Here is a 14706-nt window from a genome sequence, read left to right as displayed (position 1 = left end):
TTGGGAAACTTGAACAGCCACATGCAGAAGAATGAAACTGGACCATTTCCTTATAGCACATATAGAAATAGAACCAAAATGGACAAAAGACCTCAGTGTGAGACAGGAATCCATCAAAATCCTTGAGAATACAAGCAGCAACCCCTTTGACTTCAGTAACAGCAACTTCTTCCTAGCCACATCGCCAAAGGCAAGGGAAGCAAAGGCAAAATGAACTGGGACTTCATCAAGATAAAAAACTTAAACAGCAAAGGAAACAGAAAACCAAAAGGCAACCGACAGAATGGAAGAAGATATTTGCAAGTGACATATCAGATACAGTAAAAAAAAAAAAAAAAAGGTCTAGTATCCAAAATCTGTAAAGAACTTATGATAATCAATACCCCCCCAAAAAAAATCCAATCAAGAAATGGGCAGAATGGGATGCCTGGGTGGGTCAGTCATTAAGTATCTGCCTTCAGGTCAGGTCACGATCCCAGGGTCCTGAAATTGAGGCCCTCATCAGGCTCCCTGCTCAGCTGGAGGCCAGCTTCTCCCTATCCCACTCCCCTTGCTTGGGTTCCCCCTCTCACTCTCTCTCTGTCCAATAAAAAAATCTTTTTTAAAAAAGTGGGCAGAAGACACGAACAGACATTTCTGCAAAGAAGACATCCATATGACCAACAGACACTTGAAAAAGTCCTCAACATCACTCAGTATCAGGAAAATACAAATCAAAACCACAGTGAGATACCACCTCACAGCAGTCAGAATGACTAAAATCAAGACGTCAGGAAATGACAGATGTTGGTGGGGATGTGGAGAAAGGGGAACCTCCTACACTGTTGGTGGGAATGCACACTGGTGCAGCCATTCTGGAAACAGTATGGAGGTTCCTCAAAAAGTTGTAAACAGAGCTACCCTATGACCCAGCAATTGCAATACTGGGTATTTACCCCAAAGATAGGTAGTGTTCCAAAGGGGCATCTGCACCCCAGTGTTTATAGCAGCAATGTCCACAATAACCAAACTATGGAAAGAGCCTAGATGTCCATCAACAGATGAATAGATAAAGAAGATGTGGTGTATATATTCAGTGGACTATTACGCAACCATCAAAAAACAGGTATCTTGCCATTTGTAATGATGTGGAAGGAACTAGAGGGTGTTATGCTAAGCAAAATAAATCAATCAGAGAAGACGGTTACTATATGACCTCACTAATATGTGGAATTTGGGAAGGCAGAGGACCATGGGGAAGAGAGGAAAAAATGAAGCAAGATGAAACCAGAGAGGGAGACAAACCACAAGAGACTCAATCTCAGGATACAAACTGAGGGTTGCTGGAGAGGAGGTGGGCAGGAAGGATAAAGAGGCTGGGTGATGGACATTGGAGAGGGTATGTGCTATGGTGATTGCTGTGAATTTTTAAGACTGATGAATCACAGAGCTGTACCCCTGAAACAGATAATACAGTGTATGTTAATAATAAATTTTTAAAAATCCAAAATATATTTTTCTGTTTAATAATTTTTAGTTTAGGGGCGCCTGGGTGGCTCAGTGGGTTAAGCCGCTGCCTTCGGCTCAGGTCATGATCTCAGGGTCCTGGGATCGAGTCCCGCATCGGGCTCTCTGCTCAGCAGGGAGCCTGCTTCCTTCTCTCTCTCTCTCTCTGCCTGCCTCTCAGTGTACTTGTAATTTCTCTCTGTCAAATAAATAAATAAAATCTTAAAAAAAATAATTTTTAGTTTAAACTTAAATAATACGTTTTAAGAAAAATCTTTCATATTTACCCATGTTACCATGACTGTTTCTGGTAGTCTTTATTTGTGCAGATCCACAATTTCATCTGGTAGCATCTTTTGCATGGAAGACTCCTTTAGTACTTCTTGTAGTTCAGGTTTGCTGATGGATAAATTATTCAGCTTTTGGGTGCTTAAATGTCTTTATTTTGCATTTGTTTTGAAAGGAATTTTTGCTAAGTAGACAGTTGAAGGTTGTCTTTTTTTTTTCAGGTCTTCAAATGAAGATGTAATACTGTCTTCTAGCTTTGATGGTTTTTGATAAAAAGTACTGTTTTATCTAAAGTGTTAAGGGTCTGTTTTGCTCTCTTTTTTTCTTATGCTTATTTTTTTGTGGGCTTTTTTTTTTTTATCAGATCTCATTTTCCTTTGAAGATTATTTGTGAGGACTCTTCTTCTTAATAGGTTTTAAAAAAAGAAGTTTTTATTTGAGAGCGAGCAAGAGATCAAATTGGGGAAGAAGCAGGGGGAGAGGGAGAGAGAGGATCCCTTGAGTGGACCCTGTGCTGACTTGGGGCTCAATCCCATGAACCAGGCCAAAACCAAGAGTCAGGATGCTCAACAGACTGAGCCACCCAGGTGCCCTTTGTGAGAATTCTTTGTTTCTTCCTCCAGAGATCACTAATTTGCTTTTCTTGAGGACATAACTTTGGAACTACTATAAATTCTCAACTTGAACTGTTTTGTTTATTTGTATTAACCGCCCAGAAGATGTGAATTTGGACTTCATATACATTCAAAGATCAGTTTGAAAATGTTCAAGCATAGATAAAATTGTGCTAATTTTAGGTTTTCTCAAAAACTAAGAAAATTATCCTCTACTCCCATCTTGTCCACCTAGGAAATTAGAGATTTCCCTTCCCTATACTAATGTGGTAGTGTATGTTACAGCAATGACAAAACACACAAAACTTGTCTATTTCTAGAGTTTCAGTGCTTGGATTTTGTGTGTAGTTCATATTGGTGATATCAGGCCTCAGTGCTTGTCTGCTAGACTTTTTCTCAAGCTCTTAATTATAGATACCCGCTGTTTGCAGTGCTGTCGGGAAGCCTGTGCTGAGTGTAGGAGCTTTGGGTTGTTTGGGGTAGCACTCGGCTATATTCTTTATATTCTTTACCCAGAATAAGGGGCCCTTATTCTGGGTAAAGAAAGAAGCCCAAACAGAAAGTATGTGTATTTATTGATTCACACTGTTTTTGTTTTTTGTTTTACTTCTAAGGAAGTGGAAAAACTCTTGCCTTTGCCATTCCAATGATCCATGCAGTGCTCCAGTGGCAGATGAAGAAGAAGCCTACTCCAGCTCCAAGTGACACAGGAGCAGTATCTGGTGAGACTAGAACTGAGGCGACAACTGAGTCTGGAGTTCTGCCTGATGAGATTGGAGTTAAGGGTGAAGTCCTGCCCAGTGAAGCTGGAGTGAAGGCTACAGCACCACCCAGCAAGGTCAAGTCCGGAGCTGCTGTCCCTGACCAGGTGCTGCCCTTCTGTGATGGTGATGCTGGTGAAGGACCTTCTTCTCTGGTGAGGGAGAAGGCCATCCCCAAACAGGATGAAGACAAAGAGGAAAAGCTTGATGAAGAGGAGACTGGAAGGTTGAAGCAAGAGTTGGATGGCAAAATTGCCACCTGTAAAGCACATCCAAAGCGCCCTCTGCTTGGGCTGGTTCTGACTCCCACTAGGGAGCTTGCTGTCCAGGTCAAGCAACACATTGATGCTGTGGCCAAGTTTACAGGTGAGGTTTAATTCCATTTAATAAATACTTCTGAGAGGATCTTAGAACCTGGGGTGGCAAAGGTGAATAAGCTATGTATGGCTCCTGCCCTCTAGGGGAAATCTCTCTCACCTGCCGGAGAATTAAGTCTTACAGAAAATTGTTTGAGTTAACACTTTCTCAGTTCTCCCAAGGATGGCGCATAGCTGATGCCACTTGAGATGCATAAGAAGTTAGTTTATTGGATATGATGGATGCTTAAGGCAGGGGTTGGCAAAGTACTTCTTTTTGTAAATAAAGTGTAGCCTCACCCATTTGTTAATAACATAGTGTCTGTGGCTGCTTTTGCACTACCAAGGTAGAATGAAGTAAAGTTAGTAGTTGTGACAGATTTAGCTCACAAGGCCAAAATGCTTACTATTGACCTTTAAGAAAGTGTATGCCAACCTCTGCCTTGGGGTACTAGAACTTACTCTCTCAGGGAATTCCTTTCGGGAAGGGCTGCACAGTGAGAATTTTATCTTTATAATAAAAGCAACAGTTACTTACCAAGCTTCTGCTATATACCAGGCGCTTTGCTAAGCACTTTGCTGACATGATCCTGTGTTTTCTTTCCACATTGGATACCTTGAGAATCTGTTCTCCATCAGAGAACAGAACAGACAGTTGGCATTAGAGGAGGTTCATCTTAATTCTCATTGAAGGGGATGGGCAGGGCTTTCTAGGGAGGTGTTGTCACAGCTGCAGAGTGAGCTCATTCCCAGCACTGTGGTGCAGTATTGCTTAGTTTTCCTGGAACTTTGGGTAAACATGCCTGGGTTCAAATCTAGCTCTTCTGTTGTTGATAAAGGGGAAGGATTAAGAAGAAATGAGGTTGGGGAAGTAGGCAAGGCCCAGATCTAGGAGTAGCGCAGAGAATCAGGCTAGGCCCACTTTCTAGCCTTCCACTCTTCCCCGCCCCCACAAAGGGGAACTGTCCTGGTGATTGATTGCCTTTGCCAATCTAGGGGCGCCTGTCCTAGTTGTGGCAGAAAATACACAGCCATACTGGATAACAGGGTCTTTTATATTCTGTGTGTCGTAGGAATTAAAACTGCTATTTTGGTTGGTGGAATGTCAGCGCAGAAACAGCAGAGGATGCTAAACCGCCAGCCAGAGATTGTGGTTGCCACTCCGGGCCGGCTGTGGGAGCTAATTAAAGAAAAGCACCCTCATTTGAGCAACCTTAGGCAGCTCAGGTAAGTGACAGTACTTCCCCTTTCCCTTTCACTCCCTTTTCTGTTGTGGGCCTGAGGTAGCACCGTAGCGTACGCACTACCTTCTCCCTGTCACTAAGTGCCATGGTGTGGTACCAGCTGGACTTTGGCCTCTAGAAAGCTGGGCATGAGGGGATGGAGTCCCTCCTGGTGGTGATGTGTGTATGTCTTTGTGTGTTGGGGGTGGAGCTGGTAGTCGAGTGTGCTGTGGAAATGACTCCTCAGGTTATGTGGGTCTCTCTGCATCTGCAGGTGTCTGGTGGTCGATGAGGCTGATCGGATGGTTGAGAAAGGCCACTTTGCTGAGCTCTCTCAGCTGCTAGAGATGCTCAGTGACTCCCAGTACAACCCAAAGAGACAGACGCTTATTTTTTCTGCCACACTGACCCTGGTACATCAAGCTCCTGCTCGAATCCTTCATAAGAAGCATATAAAGAAAATTGACAAAACTGCCAAACTTGACCTCCTCGTGCAGAAGATTGGCATGAGGGGCAAGCCCAAAGTCATTGACCTGACTAGAAATGAGGCCACAGTGGAGACACTGACAGAGACCAAGATTCATTGTGAGACGGATGAGAAAGACTTATATCTGTATTACTTTCTGATGCAGTATCCAGGCCGCACCTTAGTGTTCGCCAACAGTATCTCCTGTATCAAACGCCTCTCTGGGCTCCTCAAAGTCCTGGATATCATGCCACTGACCCTACATGCCTGCATGCACCAGAAGCAGAGGCTCAGAAACCTGGAGCAGTTTGCCCGTCTGGAAGAGTAAGTCAGGCCTGTACCCAGAGCCCAGTTTCTAGTCATTAGATCAAGGTTGCCAGGATGGGGAGATGATGAGAAGCTGCCTTCTGACATGGAGGCCTTATCAGTAGATGGTAGCCCTTTTTTGCACATCATGAGCAGGCTTACTCTTATCTGATGCATTTGGTTGCTGATAATGCCTAACAGAAACTCTCTTATTAATGAGTAACGGTGACAATAATGCATGTTAACAATAGAGTAAGTATCATGTTGACATTTTAGATACGTTATCACGTTCATTCAGTTCTAGCATCTTTGAGAGGAAACAGAATAGATTTATTGTTAAGAACATAGACTGGAACCAGACTGCTTGAGATTAAGACCTTGGCTGTGCCACTTCTAGCTGGCCAAATTACGTTAGTGTGTTCCATTTTTCTCATAATTAGTGTAATAGAATGATAGTAGAAGCTAATTGAGAGGGTTAGTTAGGAAGAGTAAGGGAATTTATACATATAAAGCATTTAGAACAAATGTTTAGCCCACTGTAGGTACTTGCTAAATGTTTTAATACTATGTAGCATATATTGTCATTCTCATTTCATAAGAGTAAGATCTAGAAAAGCTAATCAGCTTGCCCAAGATTTCTTAGCCTGAAAATGACAGAGCGCCCTCGGCCTCAGACCAATCAGACCCAGAGCTCTTGCTTTGTCCTGCTATGCTGCCACTGTGCATCTCCTTTTGGGCGCAGTGATGCTCACCGGTGTGCATATTGTCAGGATATGGAAAAATTAAGGTCAAATGTAGATTGACTTTTGCCCTGTGTTTTGTCAGGTTACAGAGTGATTAATTTCTAGAACAAATGTCTGGTTTACCTTCCTTGGAATATTGCTAGGTAGAAGTTAGTGGTTTATATGGTGTCTAAATGGTGGTGTTTGTCTAATTGGATGGGGGACCCCAAATGTGGGGCAACAATCTGGTAGAAGCCAAGGCGCTGGCATTGAAAGAATTCACCTGAGGCAGAACAAAGGAGATGGAAGTTTATTGAATATACCACAAGGGAGTGGGCAAGCAGGACAGCAGAGGAGAGGCTTTCTGCAGTGAGGCAGTGAATGGGGCTCTTTCTAAAGGGGGAAGATGAGGAATTATGGCCATGTACTGAATTCTCCCTTTCTTGGTAACTGCCTAGTTGTAAGGAGCCTGTTTGGTCAGTTAGGGCCTGTGGGTATTTTGAGGTGGGTCCCCTGATGGGTCTGTCTGTATTCAGCCAGGTGGTAGCTGTGGGCCCTTTCTTTCTACATTCCATTCCTCAAGTCTGTTTGCCTGCAAATGGCCTCTACATTTTATTCAGTCAGGAGATGGGAAACTATGGCCCATGGGCTAAATCAAGTAGTTTTATTGGAAGACAGCAAGACCCATTTATGTATTGTCTGTGGCTACTTTTGCAGTAGCAGAGTTGAGTAGTTTCAACAGAAACTTACCACCTGCAAAGCCCAAAATAATTTATGGTCTGGCCCTTTATAAAAAAAGTTACTGCTTTTGACTTAGAGCAGTAGTTGAATATTTTAAAAACTTGCATTTGCATCATTCTTCAGCCCTACCTCAGAACTATAGGGAGCAGGGATTCTGAAGAGCCCAGAATCTCAAGTTTTTAAGACACAGATCAGGTGCTTTTGACTTTTCTTGAACTACACATACATTAAGAAATTTATGAGTGTTTACTGGAAACCAGGAACCGTTGTAGGTAATAGAACAGTGAGTAATGCAAAGTCCTTGCTGTTACAGGGTTTACTTTCCAGTGGAGGGAGATCATAAATTGAAAAGCAAGTAATGTAGTTTGTCAAGTGGTGCTGAGTGCTGAGGAGTGAAGTTGTGCAGGGAGTTGTGCAAAAGCGGGGTCAGGGAGGTTTCCCTGAGAGGCAGGGGTTACAGCAGAGTGTGGACAAAGCAAGGAAACATGAATGTCTGAGGAAGCCTTGTCGGGCCTGTGGTGTAGCAAGTGCAGAAGCTTAGAGGCCAGAGCATGTTTGACAGATTGGAAAGAAAGCGAGGATGTCTGTGTGACTGGAGGGAAGTGAGTGGGAGGGTGATAGAAAATGAGGTCACTGACGTAGAATATGTATGACCTCATTTAATTTACTGGCGGTGGTCTTTTATTACTGGCAGAGGGTGGCTGGTTGACTGTGGCCAGTGAGACCCAGCTTTGGATCCTGGCTCCACAAGTGAATAGACATGTTTGTGCCTTGGGAAGTTAATCTCTCTGAGCCTCAGTTGCTTCATCTGGCATACTCAAGAGGTGGTAAGAATCTGATTAATGATAGCTATTATTTATTATTAATGAACTTCATCTCTCTACCACAGTTGTGTCCTCCTGGCAACAGATGTCGCAGCTCGGGGCCTGGATATTCCTAAAGTCCAGCATGTCATCCATTACCAGGTAGGGGCATTAGGGGATTTGTTGCATCGAATGGGGGATTTTTCAAGCAAATGTTTGGGTAGGGAGGAGTGGGAGGGAGAAGAATTATTAGCCCCAAGGCCTCATGCCGCAGAGTACCACTGGCATCTGGTGACTGGCTGCTGCCACATTTGGAACATTCATGAGGTTTATTCTCAGAAAACCTCTTAGCACTTCTGATGATTACTTAGCTCCTCTGTCTTTGATTTGGAAAAACTAATGGATGTTGCAGGTTAGAGTCTTATTTTCTTCCATGGAATGGGCATAGTAGCATGTAAACTGGTTGCCATGGTGTAGAGAAGTAGAAGAGTGTTGTGGTTAGGACCTGCCTGGGCTTAAATCGCAGCTGTGTAACCTTGAGCAAGCTGTTTAGTCTCTTTCTGCCTCAGTGTTTTTGTTAAATGGAAGTTAACACCGTATCTACTTTGTTAAGTTTTTATTAAGGTAGAGTAAGTTATTTCTGAAGAGTTTAGAAAGAGTCAGGGCATACCCTGAGCACTTACTGAATGTTAGCTGCTGTTGATAGACATTAATATTAGTGCATGCCCCTGATAAATTCTAGCGTACAGTAGTGCTTAGGAGCTTAGGCTTCGGAGCCAACCTTCCAGGGTTCAGATGCTTGTGGTCTGCTTCAGAGTTACTTGTTAGCTTTGGGCCCGTTACTTGTTATCTCTGGTTTCAGTGTCATTGTAAACTGGGAGTGATGATGCTGCCTAACCCTTGGGGTTACTGTGAGAATTAAATGAGCTCCTGCTGATGAAACCCCTAGCACAGTGTTAAATATTCAGTAAGATATGGTTATTCTGACATTATTATTACATTTCTAATCTCTCATGCTTTAAAAATCTTTCAGGGTGTAAGGGCACCGCCCGGGCAGCTCAGTCAGTTGGGCATCCAATTCTTGGTTTTGGCTCAGGTCATGATCTTATGGGTCATGAGGTCAAGCCCAGTGTGGGGCCCTGAGCTCAGTGGGGAGTCTGCTTGAGGATTCTCTCCCTCTACCCCACCCCCAAGCACACTCTGTCTCTCCAATAAATAAATCTTCAAAAAAATCTTCCAGGGTACCAGTTCAGTTAGCAAATCTTTCTTCCTCCTTTTTGGGGAAGAGGCTGGACCAGTCTTCGTGGGAGATATCCACATGAACAAAATACAGTCTTAGCCCCTGAGAAGTATCAGCCCAACTAAAGGAGATGAGATGACCACAGCCATCATTTAAGGCAGAAGATATTAGAAAGTTGCAAAATATAATGGGAGAGAGTGGTAACTTCGAGTTTGGGAAGTTGGAAAGGGCTTTCTAAAAGATGCTTTGCATTTAAGGATGGGGAGGATCTGGGCATGTAGAGGTGGAAGGGAAGGAGGAGGGCATGTGGAAGTGGGCAGTTGGCTGCAGTGGGGGATTATGTGGTGAGAAGAAAGTGAAAAATGGCCAATAGACCACATTTCTAGCACCATTATGAACAGTTAAGTGCTTAGAGCTGCGTTGGAAGTGGTTGTGTTCACCTGGGCTCAGGTGGTTGGCATGTGCCGCGGGTGCAGGGGAGGGAGGGATTGTCGCACCCGTGCCACCCCCGTGCATAATATATCCAGCATATCTTAGAGTAGAAGCAGTGGAGCCTAGGGGTTAGCGTGGTCTTTGCAGCTGGACTGCTTCAGGTCAGATCTTGGCTCCGCTATTTAATTCCTCAACCTAGGGGGAATTGCTTAACATCTCTTGTATGTCAGTTTCCTTGTCCATAATGTGGATAATCATGAAAGCACTTCGTGTTACTATTTGGGAGGAAAAAGTGGGATAGTACATGTAGAGTGCTTGGAATTGCCTGGCCCATTGTAATCACTCAGTAAATGTTCATTGTAATTACCATGCTCAGTCATTCATGTTGAGTTAATGAAGAATCAGTGGAGTTGCTTTAGTTAGAGTGGGAATTACAGTCAGAGCTTTGACTCACGAAGATTGGAGTGGCAGCTTCGGGCTGGGTCAAGCAGAATGGGAAAGACTAGAGATGAAATAAGTGATTGTCACTGTTCTGCTGAACAGTGTTCTTCGGATACCTGAAACTAGGGCAGAGGGCACGGGAGGGCAGACGCTGCACAGTGAATGGGCTGAAGAATTAGGACTGAGGGAAAAGGGCTGGATCTGTCCACAGTGTTAGAGAGGTTTCTAGCTGCCTGACTCGGGGAAGCTGGTCCTGAGGGGAAGTATACTGTTGGGTGATAACCGTGCATTGATGTCCTGGTTACTCTGGCAGGTCCCGCGCACCTCAGAGATCTATGTCCACCGAAGTGGTCGAACGGCTCGTGCCACTAATGAAGGCCTCAGCCTGATGCTGATTGGGCCTGAGGATGTGATCAACTTTAAGAAGATTTACAAAACCCTCAAGAAAGATGAGGACATCCCACTGTTTCCTGTGCAGACTAAGTACATGGACGCAGTCAAGGTAAAAAGAAAAGTTAAAAATCTAGTACTCATGAGGGAAGGGATCATGCTGTGCCTTCAGACCTGCTGTGAGGCTCTGGCAGTAGGACCCTTGGAAATTAAGGGTTCTGCCAATAGCTGAATAGGGAGATTTGTTTTTAAAAAAAGTGGTTGGGGAGGGAGAAAAACAAAATGGAGGGAATGGGGGCACTGTAGGTGGTAGAAGGGAGACAGGTGAGTGGTCAGAAACACGAGGAGTTTCCTCTTGAGCCCTTTCTTCACTGCCTACCCGTGGAGCCTCCACTACCACCATCTCCCTCCACTGGATAAGGACATTGTGGCTGCCTGGACATCAGTGGTTGTAGGGAAGTAAGGTCAGCTTGTCTGCTGAGGCAGATACTAAAGCTTTGTCACATCCCTGAAGCAAATGGCAGTAATTCTACCATTGTGGTTTTGTTTTAACTCAGCATTCAGTGGAGTAGCTGCTGCCGACTATGGGCCACCGTGTGTCAGGTACCAAAGCCAGGTGGGTTTTCCTCCAGAGAGGTCCACTGGCTTGTGAGGGAGGCTGAGCCCATGCTGAATTTCAGGTACAAACAGAGCACCATGGGACTGGTGGAGATTGTGCTTATATTGGTAGGAGGCAAGGTTTCCTCCAAGCCTCCTGCATATGGAGAGGTGGAAAGGAGATGGAATTCCAGAAAATGAGGGAGCAAAAGCATGGAACAGGTCAAGGACTCCTGGCTCCTCTGACTTGAAAGGAGTATTCGCCATGCGGGAAAATATGATGAGGAGCTTGGAAGGATGGAGAGGACAGAGAAATCCCGTTAGTAAGGAGTGTTGGGAGGTACTCTTCGCTTGTCATGGCTCTTTTCCCCACACTACAGTATCTCATCCATTTTACCCGTGTTTCCGTTCATTGCGGTCTGACCCTAGCACCCTTGAGCAGGAGAGCTGAAATGTTTTTGGCAAGGACAGCATGGAAGGAGAAGGAAGGTGGTTCTGTGAGTTTGTGGTCCCTGTGATCAGTCACAGTGTGGCTCTAACTTGGGGCTGTAGGGGTGTGTCAGGGTCCCAGCTCGGCTATGCTAACTATCTGTGGTGTCTAGGGAAGAGTTCTCTTCGGACACCTGTAAATTGGCGTCCAACCGAGGTGGGCTTCCCACAGGTGGGGCTCTTCAGGTTTATCATTTGGAAAGCTGGCTCTTGTGATTTCCTTTGTATACACTCATGTAATGGTTGCTCTCACTGCTTTTATTCCGAGGCCTTTTATTCCATTGAGCACTGTCAAATGAATACTCTATTCCCTTCCCCCAGGAACGAATCCATTTAGCTCGACAGATTGAGAAGGCCGAATATCGGAACTTCCAGGCTTGTCTGCACAACTCTTGGATTGAACAGGCAGCAGCCGCCCTTGAGATTGAGCTGGAAGAAGAGATGTATAAGGGTGAGTGGGCTGGATTCCGGGACTTGAAGAATACATTCAGCATTTTTCATTTTTTTTTTCCTTCAACTTTTATCCTATTGGATCTTCGCCAGTACCATAGGTCCTGTTAAAATCAGCAGGATGCTTTTTCCTTTGTGACAGGCCTTACTCTCAGATGAGCCTACCATCTTTGACTTTGTTGCCTCTGTCTTATTTGTCAGGAGCTTCAACTGCTTCCCTCATGTGGAAAGGTAGTGACATCAGGGGTAGGCTGTGCGGCCAGTGCTGGTCCATCCACTTAACTGGCTGTGTGACGAGGTCAAGCTCCTTAATCTTGCTTTTATGCCTAGGCTGTCATATATAAGATGCAGGTCATAATGTTCCTGCCTCATGGGGTTATTGCAAAAGATGGCTTGAATTGATGTATATAAAGTGCCTTAATCAGTACCTGGCAAATGGAAGGATTTGATACATTTTAAATTATTATTTATGATCATTATTGTTTCTACTACACCAGTCATCATCTCATCTGACTTCTATGGTCTCATGACATGAACAGAGCAGGAATTATCATTCTTTTACATATGGAAACTTTGAGGTTCATGGAAGAGAAGCTGTTTGTGCAGGGAAATAGCTCCATTACCAGGCCTTTACTGAAGCCCGACTCTGAACCTGGGCAAGAGCCTAGGGATTCAGGGATGAATCTCTGTGGTCCCTGCTCAAGGAAGGCTCCTGAATCTAAAAAGTGGTGGAATCAGATCTTGAACTGATAACCAGAGTAGATCCGGTATTCTTTCCATCCCACAGTTGGGCAGCCCACCTGAGGTGTTGGCATCTCAGTGCCAAAGCCAACAAATTCAGAAGCTGACAAGCTGTCTGCTTAGTATGGAAGCTGGGAACCAGACCAGTGGGCGTGGTGACGATGAGCTGTTCCCCCTGATAGCTCAAGCTTGGGGCTTGAGCTCTGCTCCCTGAGGACTGGTTGGCTTAGGGCCTTTTGGCTGTGCCCACCTCTACAGGTGCAGTCACAGTGCTGGTGGGGAGGGGTAGGAGCGCTGGGCTCCCAGACGGTGTTCACAGTCTCCCCGGGTCTTTGTACCTGTCGAGTCACCATACCCCGACTAGCAAGTAGCAGTTGGGTGGATCATAGGAAGAAAACCGATCTTCCAGTCAGGAGCCTTGGATTCTAATCTGTTTGACAGCAACTAACTAACTAACAGCTAGTTAGTTAGCTCTGTGACCGTCAGCAAGTGCCCTCGAGTAAAATGGGAGGTCATTCCTGTGTTAGAGGCTTTTTTTTTTGAGGAATGAAGGATATAATGGCCCTGAGTATCCCTCCCCAGCTATGTTAGAAGTTAGCCAATACTAGCTTCTCTAGAGAACTTTTGAACCTTGATTCCTCAAGAGTTCCAGAACATTTTCCATCGCAAGTATCCATCAAGGGAAACAAAAAGTTTCCACAAATTATAGCGAATATGGTCTGTTCTATATTGTGTCTTAAGGAAGAAAATCTGACCAACAAGAAGAGCGTAGGAGACAAAAGCAGATGAAGGTCCTGAAGAAGGAGCTGCGCCATTTACTCTCCCAGCCCTTGTTCAAAGAGGACCTGAAAACGAAGTATCCAACTCAGTCTGGCAAGCTGCCCACACTCATGGCTACCCCAAGAAATGGTGAGTCTGCTTTGAGCTGCCTCGCCAAACAGAAGAAGAAGAAGAAGAAGAAGCCGCCGCCAAAAGAGCAGCAGCAGGAACAACCTCAGCCAAGTACAAGTGCAGATTAACTAGATTAACTGCCCTCCAGGTCAGTCTATTAGTGACGGCACATTGTTTCTCTTCTCTGGTTTTGTGGATAATCTTCCCACTTTGCCTTTCACGCCACTGTCAACCCCGGTTACAAAAATCCTCTTCCATACCAGCCCCCATTGCAAGAGAGACCTCATGCACATTTGTGTTTTGGAGAAAGAATTCTGTGCAGCAGCTTATATCTTTCTGTATTCCAGTGTGTATAGGCTTCTTGTACGTTCAGCTTGTTTTTGTTAATTAAAAATAGTCAGAACCAGTGTGTTATCCAGAGTTTTTAGCCAGATATAGCTGTCCTATCCTCTGGTGGCAGGTTGCACAAGGGGTTGCACGTAGGGTACATCTCATCCCATTTGATAGTGGGGATGGAGCTTTGGGTCTTTGCTTGTGTTCTGCTTTTCTCCACGGCACTCCACTCCACTAAAAGCTCTTTAGCTCTCTGCCATTCACATTCTCTTGTCTGAGCCACGCTGCCGGGTGGGTAGGGAAGAGGTTGCGTCCACCGGCTTCCTTAACATCAGATCTGTCTGTAGGGAAGCCAGTAACAGTGTGCAGAGTCTGGCATTGTGAGGCACTTGGGATCTGGTGTTAGCCAGTTTCTGCAGCCTTCTCTCCCTTCCCCTCCTCTTGTGTCCTGAAGTGGTGGCTTTCCACAGTCCCATGTGCTCTTTCTCTTGTCCTGAGCCTTTATACAAGCTTTCCCCTCTGCCTCCTTGCCTTTTTCCTCATCCTTGAGCACATATTCCCTAGGTCGCCAAGCCTCCAGGAGGGCACAGTGTCCATAGTAGTTGTGCTTACCCTTGCTGTAGCACTTGGCAGACTATATTGTCTGCTAAGCTCCTTGACAGCATAGGCTGCTTTATTAGCCCTTGTAGCCCTTGGGCTTAGGTCAGGGCATGATGTAAATATGTGCTGAGGTAATAAGTGACCTCTTGGTGTCCCATCTGCCCCCTCCCCCAACCCAGATTTCTCTAGGTAAGTCTAGGTGAGTAGCCACAATTGCTGGAGAAGCATACATTTCTTCACAGCTAAGTCTGGATTTCTAAACATATATCCCCTTGACTTCATCGTTGGCAAGGTTGGCAGGATGGCAGTAGTGTTCCCTCAGCCCCTCTGGGTAACT

The 14706-nt window shown here is 45.1% G+C and overlaps 1 protein-coding gene across 7 annotated transcripts in view; it reads left to right on the top strand.

Moving 5' to 3' along the window:
* The window catches only part of DDX24 (DEAD-box helicase 24), a 34025-nt gene extending 20183 nt beyond the window's left edge, over positions 1-13842 (top strand). For all 7 annotated transcript variants that reach the window (XM_032345133.1, XM_032345132.1, XM_032345128.1 and 4 more), the window contains 7 exons: positions 3002-3514; positions 4578-4731; positions 5002-5517; positions 7852-7927; positions 10192-10380; positions 11676-11805; positions 13287-13842. In XM_032345133.1, the coding sequence (XP_032201024.1) occupies positions 3002-3514; positions 4578-4731; positions 5002-5517; positions 7852-7927; positions 10192-10380; positions 11676-11805; positions 13287-13564 (1856 nt within the window). In that variant the 3' untranslated portion in view covers positions 13565-13842. The remainder of the gene's footprint in view (positions 1-3001; positions 3515-4577; positions 4732-5001; positions 5518-7851; positions 7928-10191; positions 10381-11675; positions 11806-13286) is intronic.
* The last annotated feature ends 864 nt before the right edge of the window (positions 13843-14706 follow it).

The sequence above is a fragment of the Mustela erminea genome, chromosome 5 (assembly GCF_009829155.1).
Source record: "Mustela erminea isolate mMusErm1 chromosome 5, mMusErm1.Pri, whole genome shotgun sequence".
NCBI classification, from domain to species: domain Eukaryota; kingdom Metazoa; phylum Chordata; class Mammalia; order Carnivora; family Mustelidae; genus Mustela; species Mustela erminea.
Note: the sequence above shows the minus strand (reverse complement) of the source record. Positions and strands in the feature narration are given on the sequence as shown.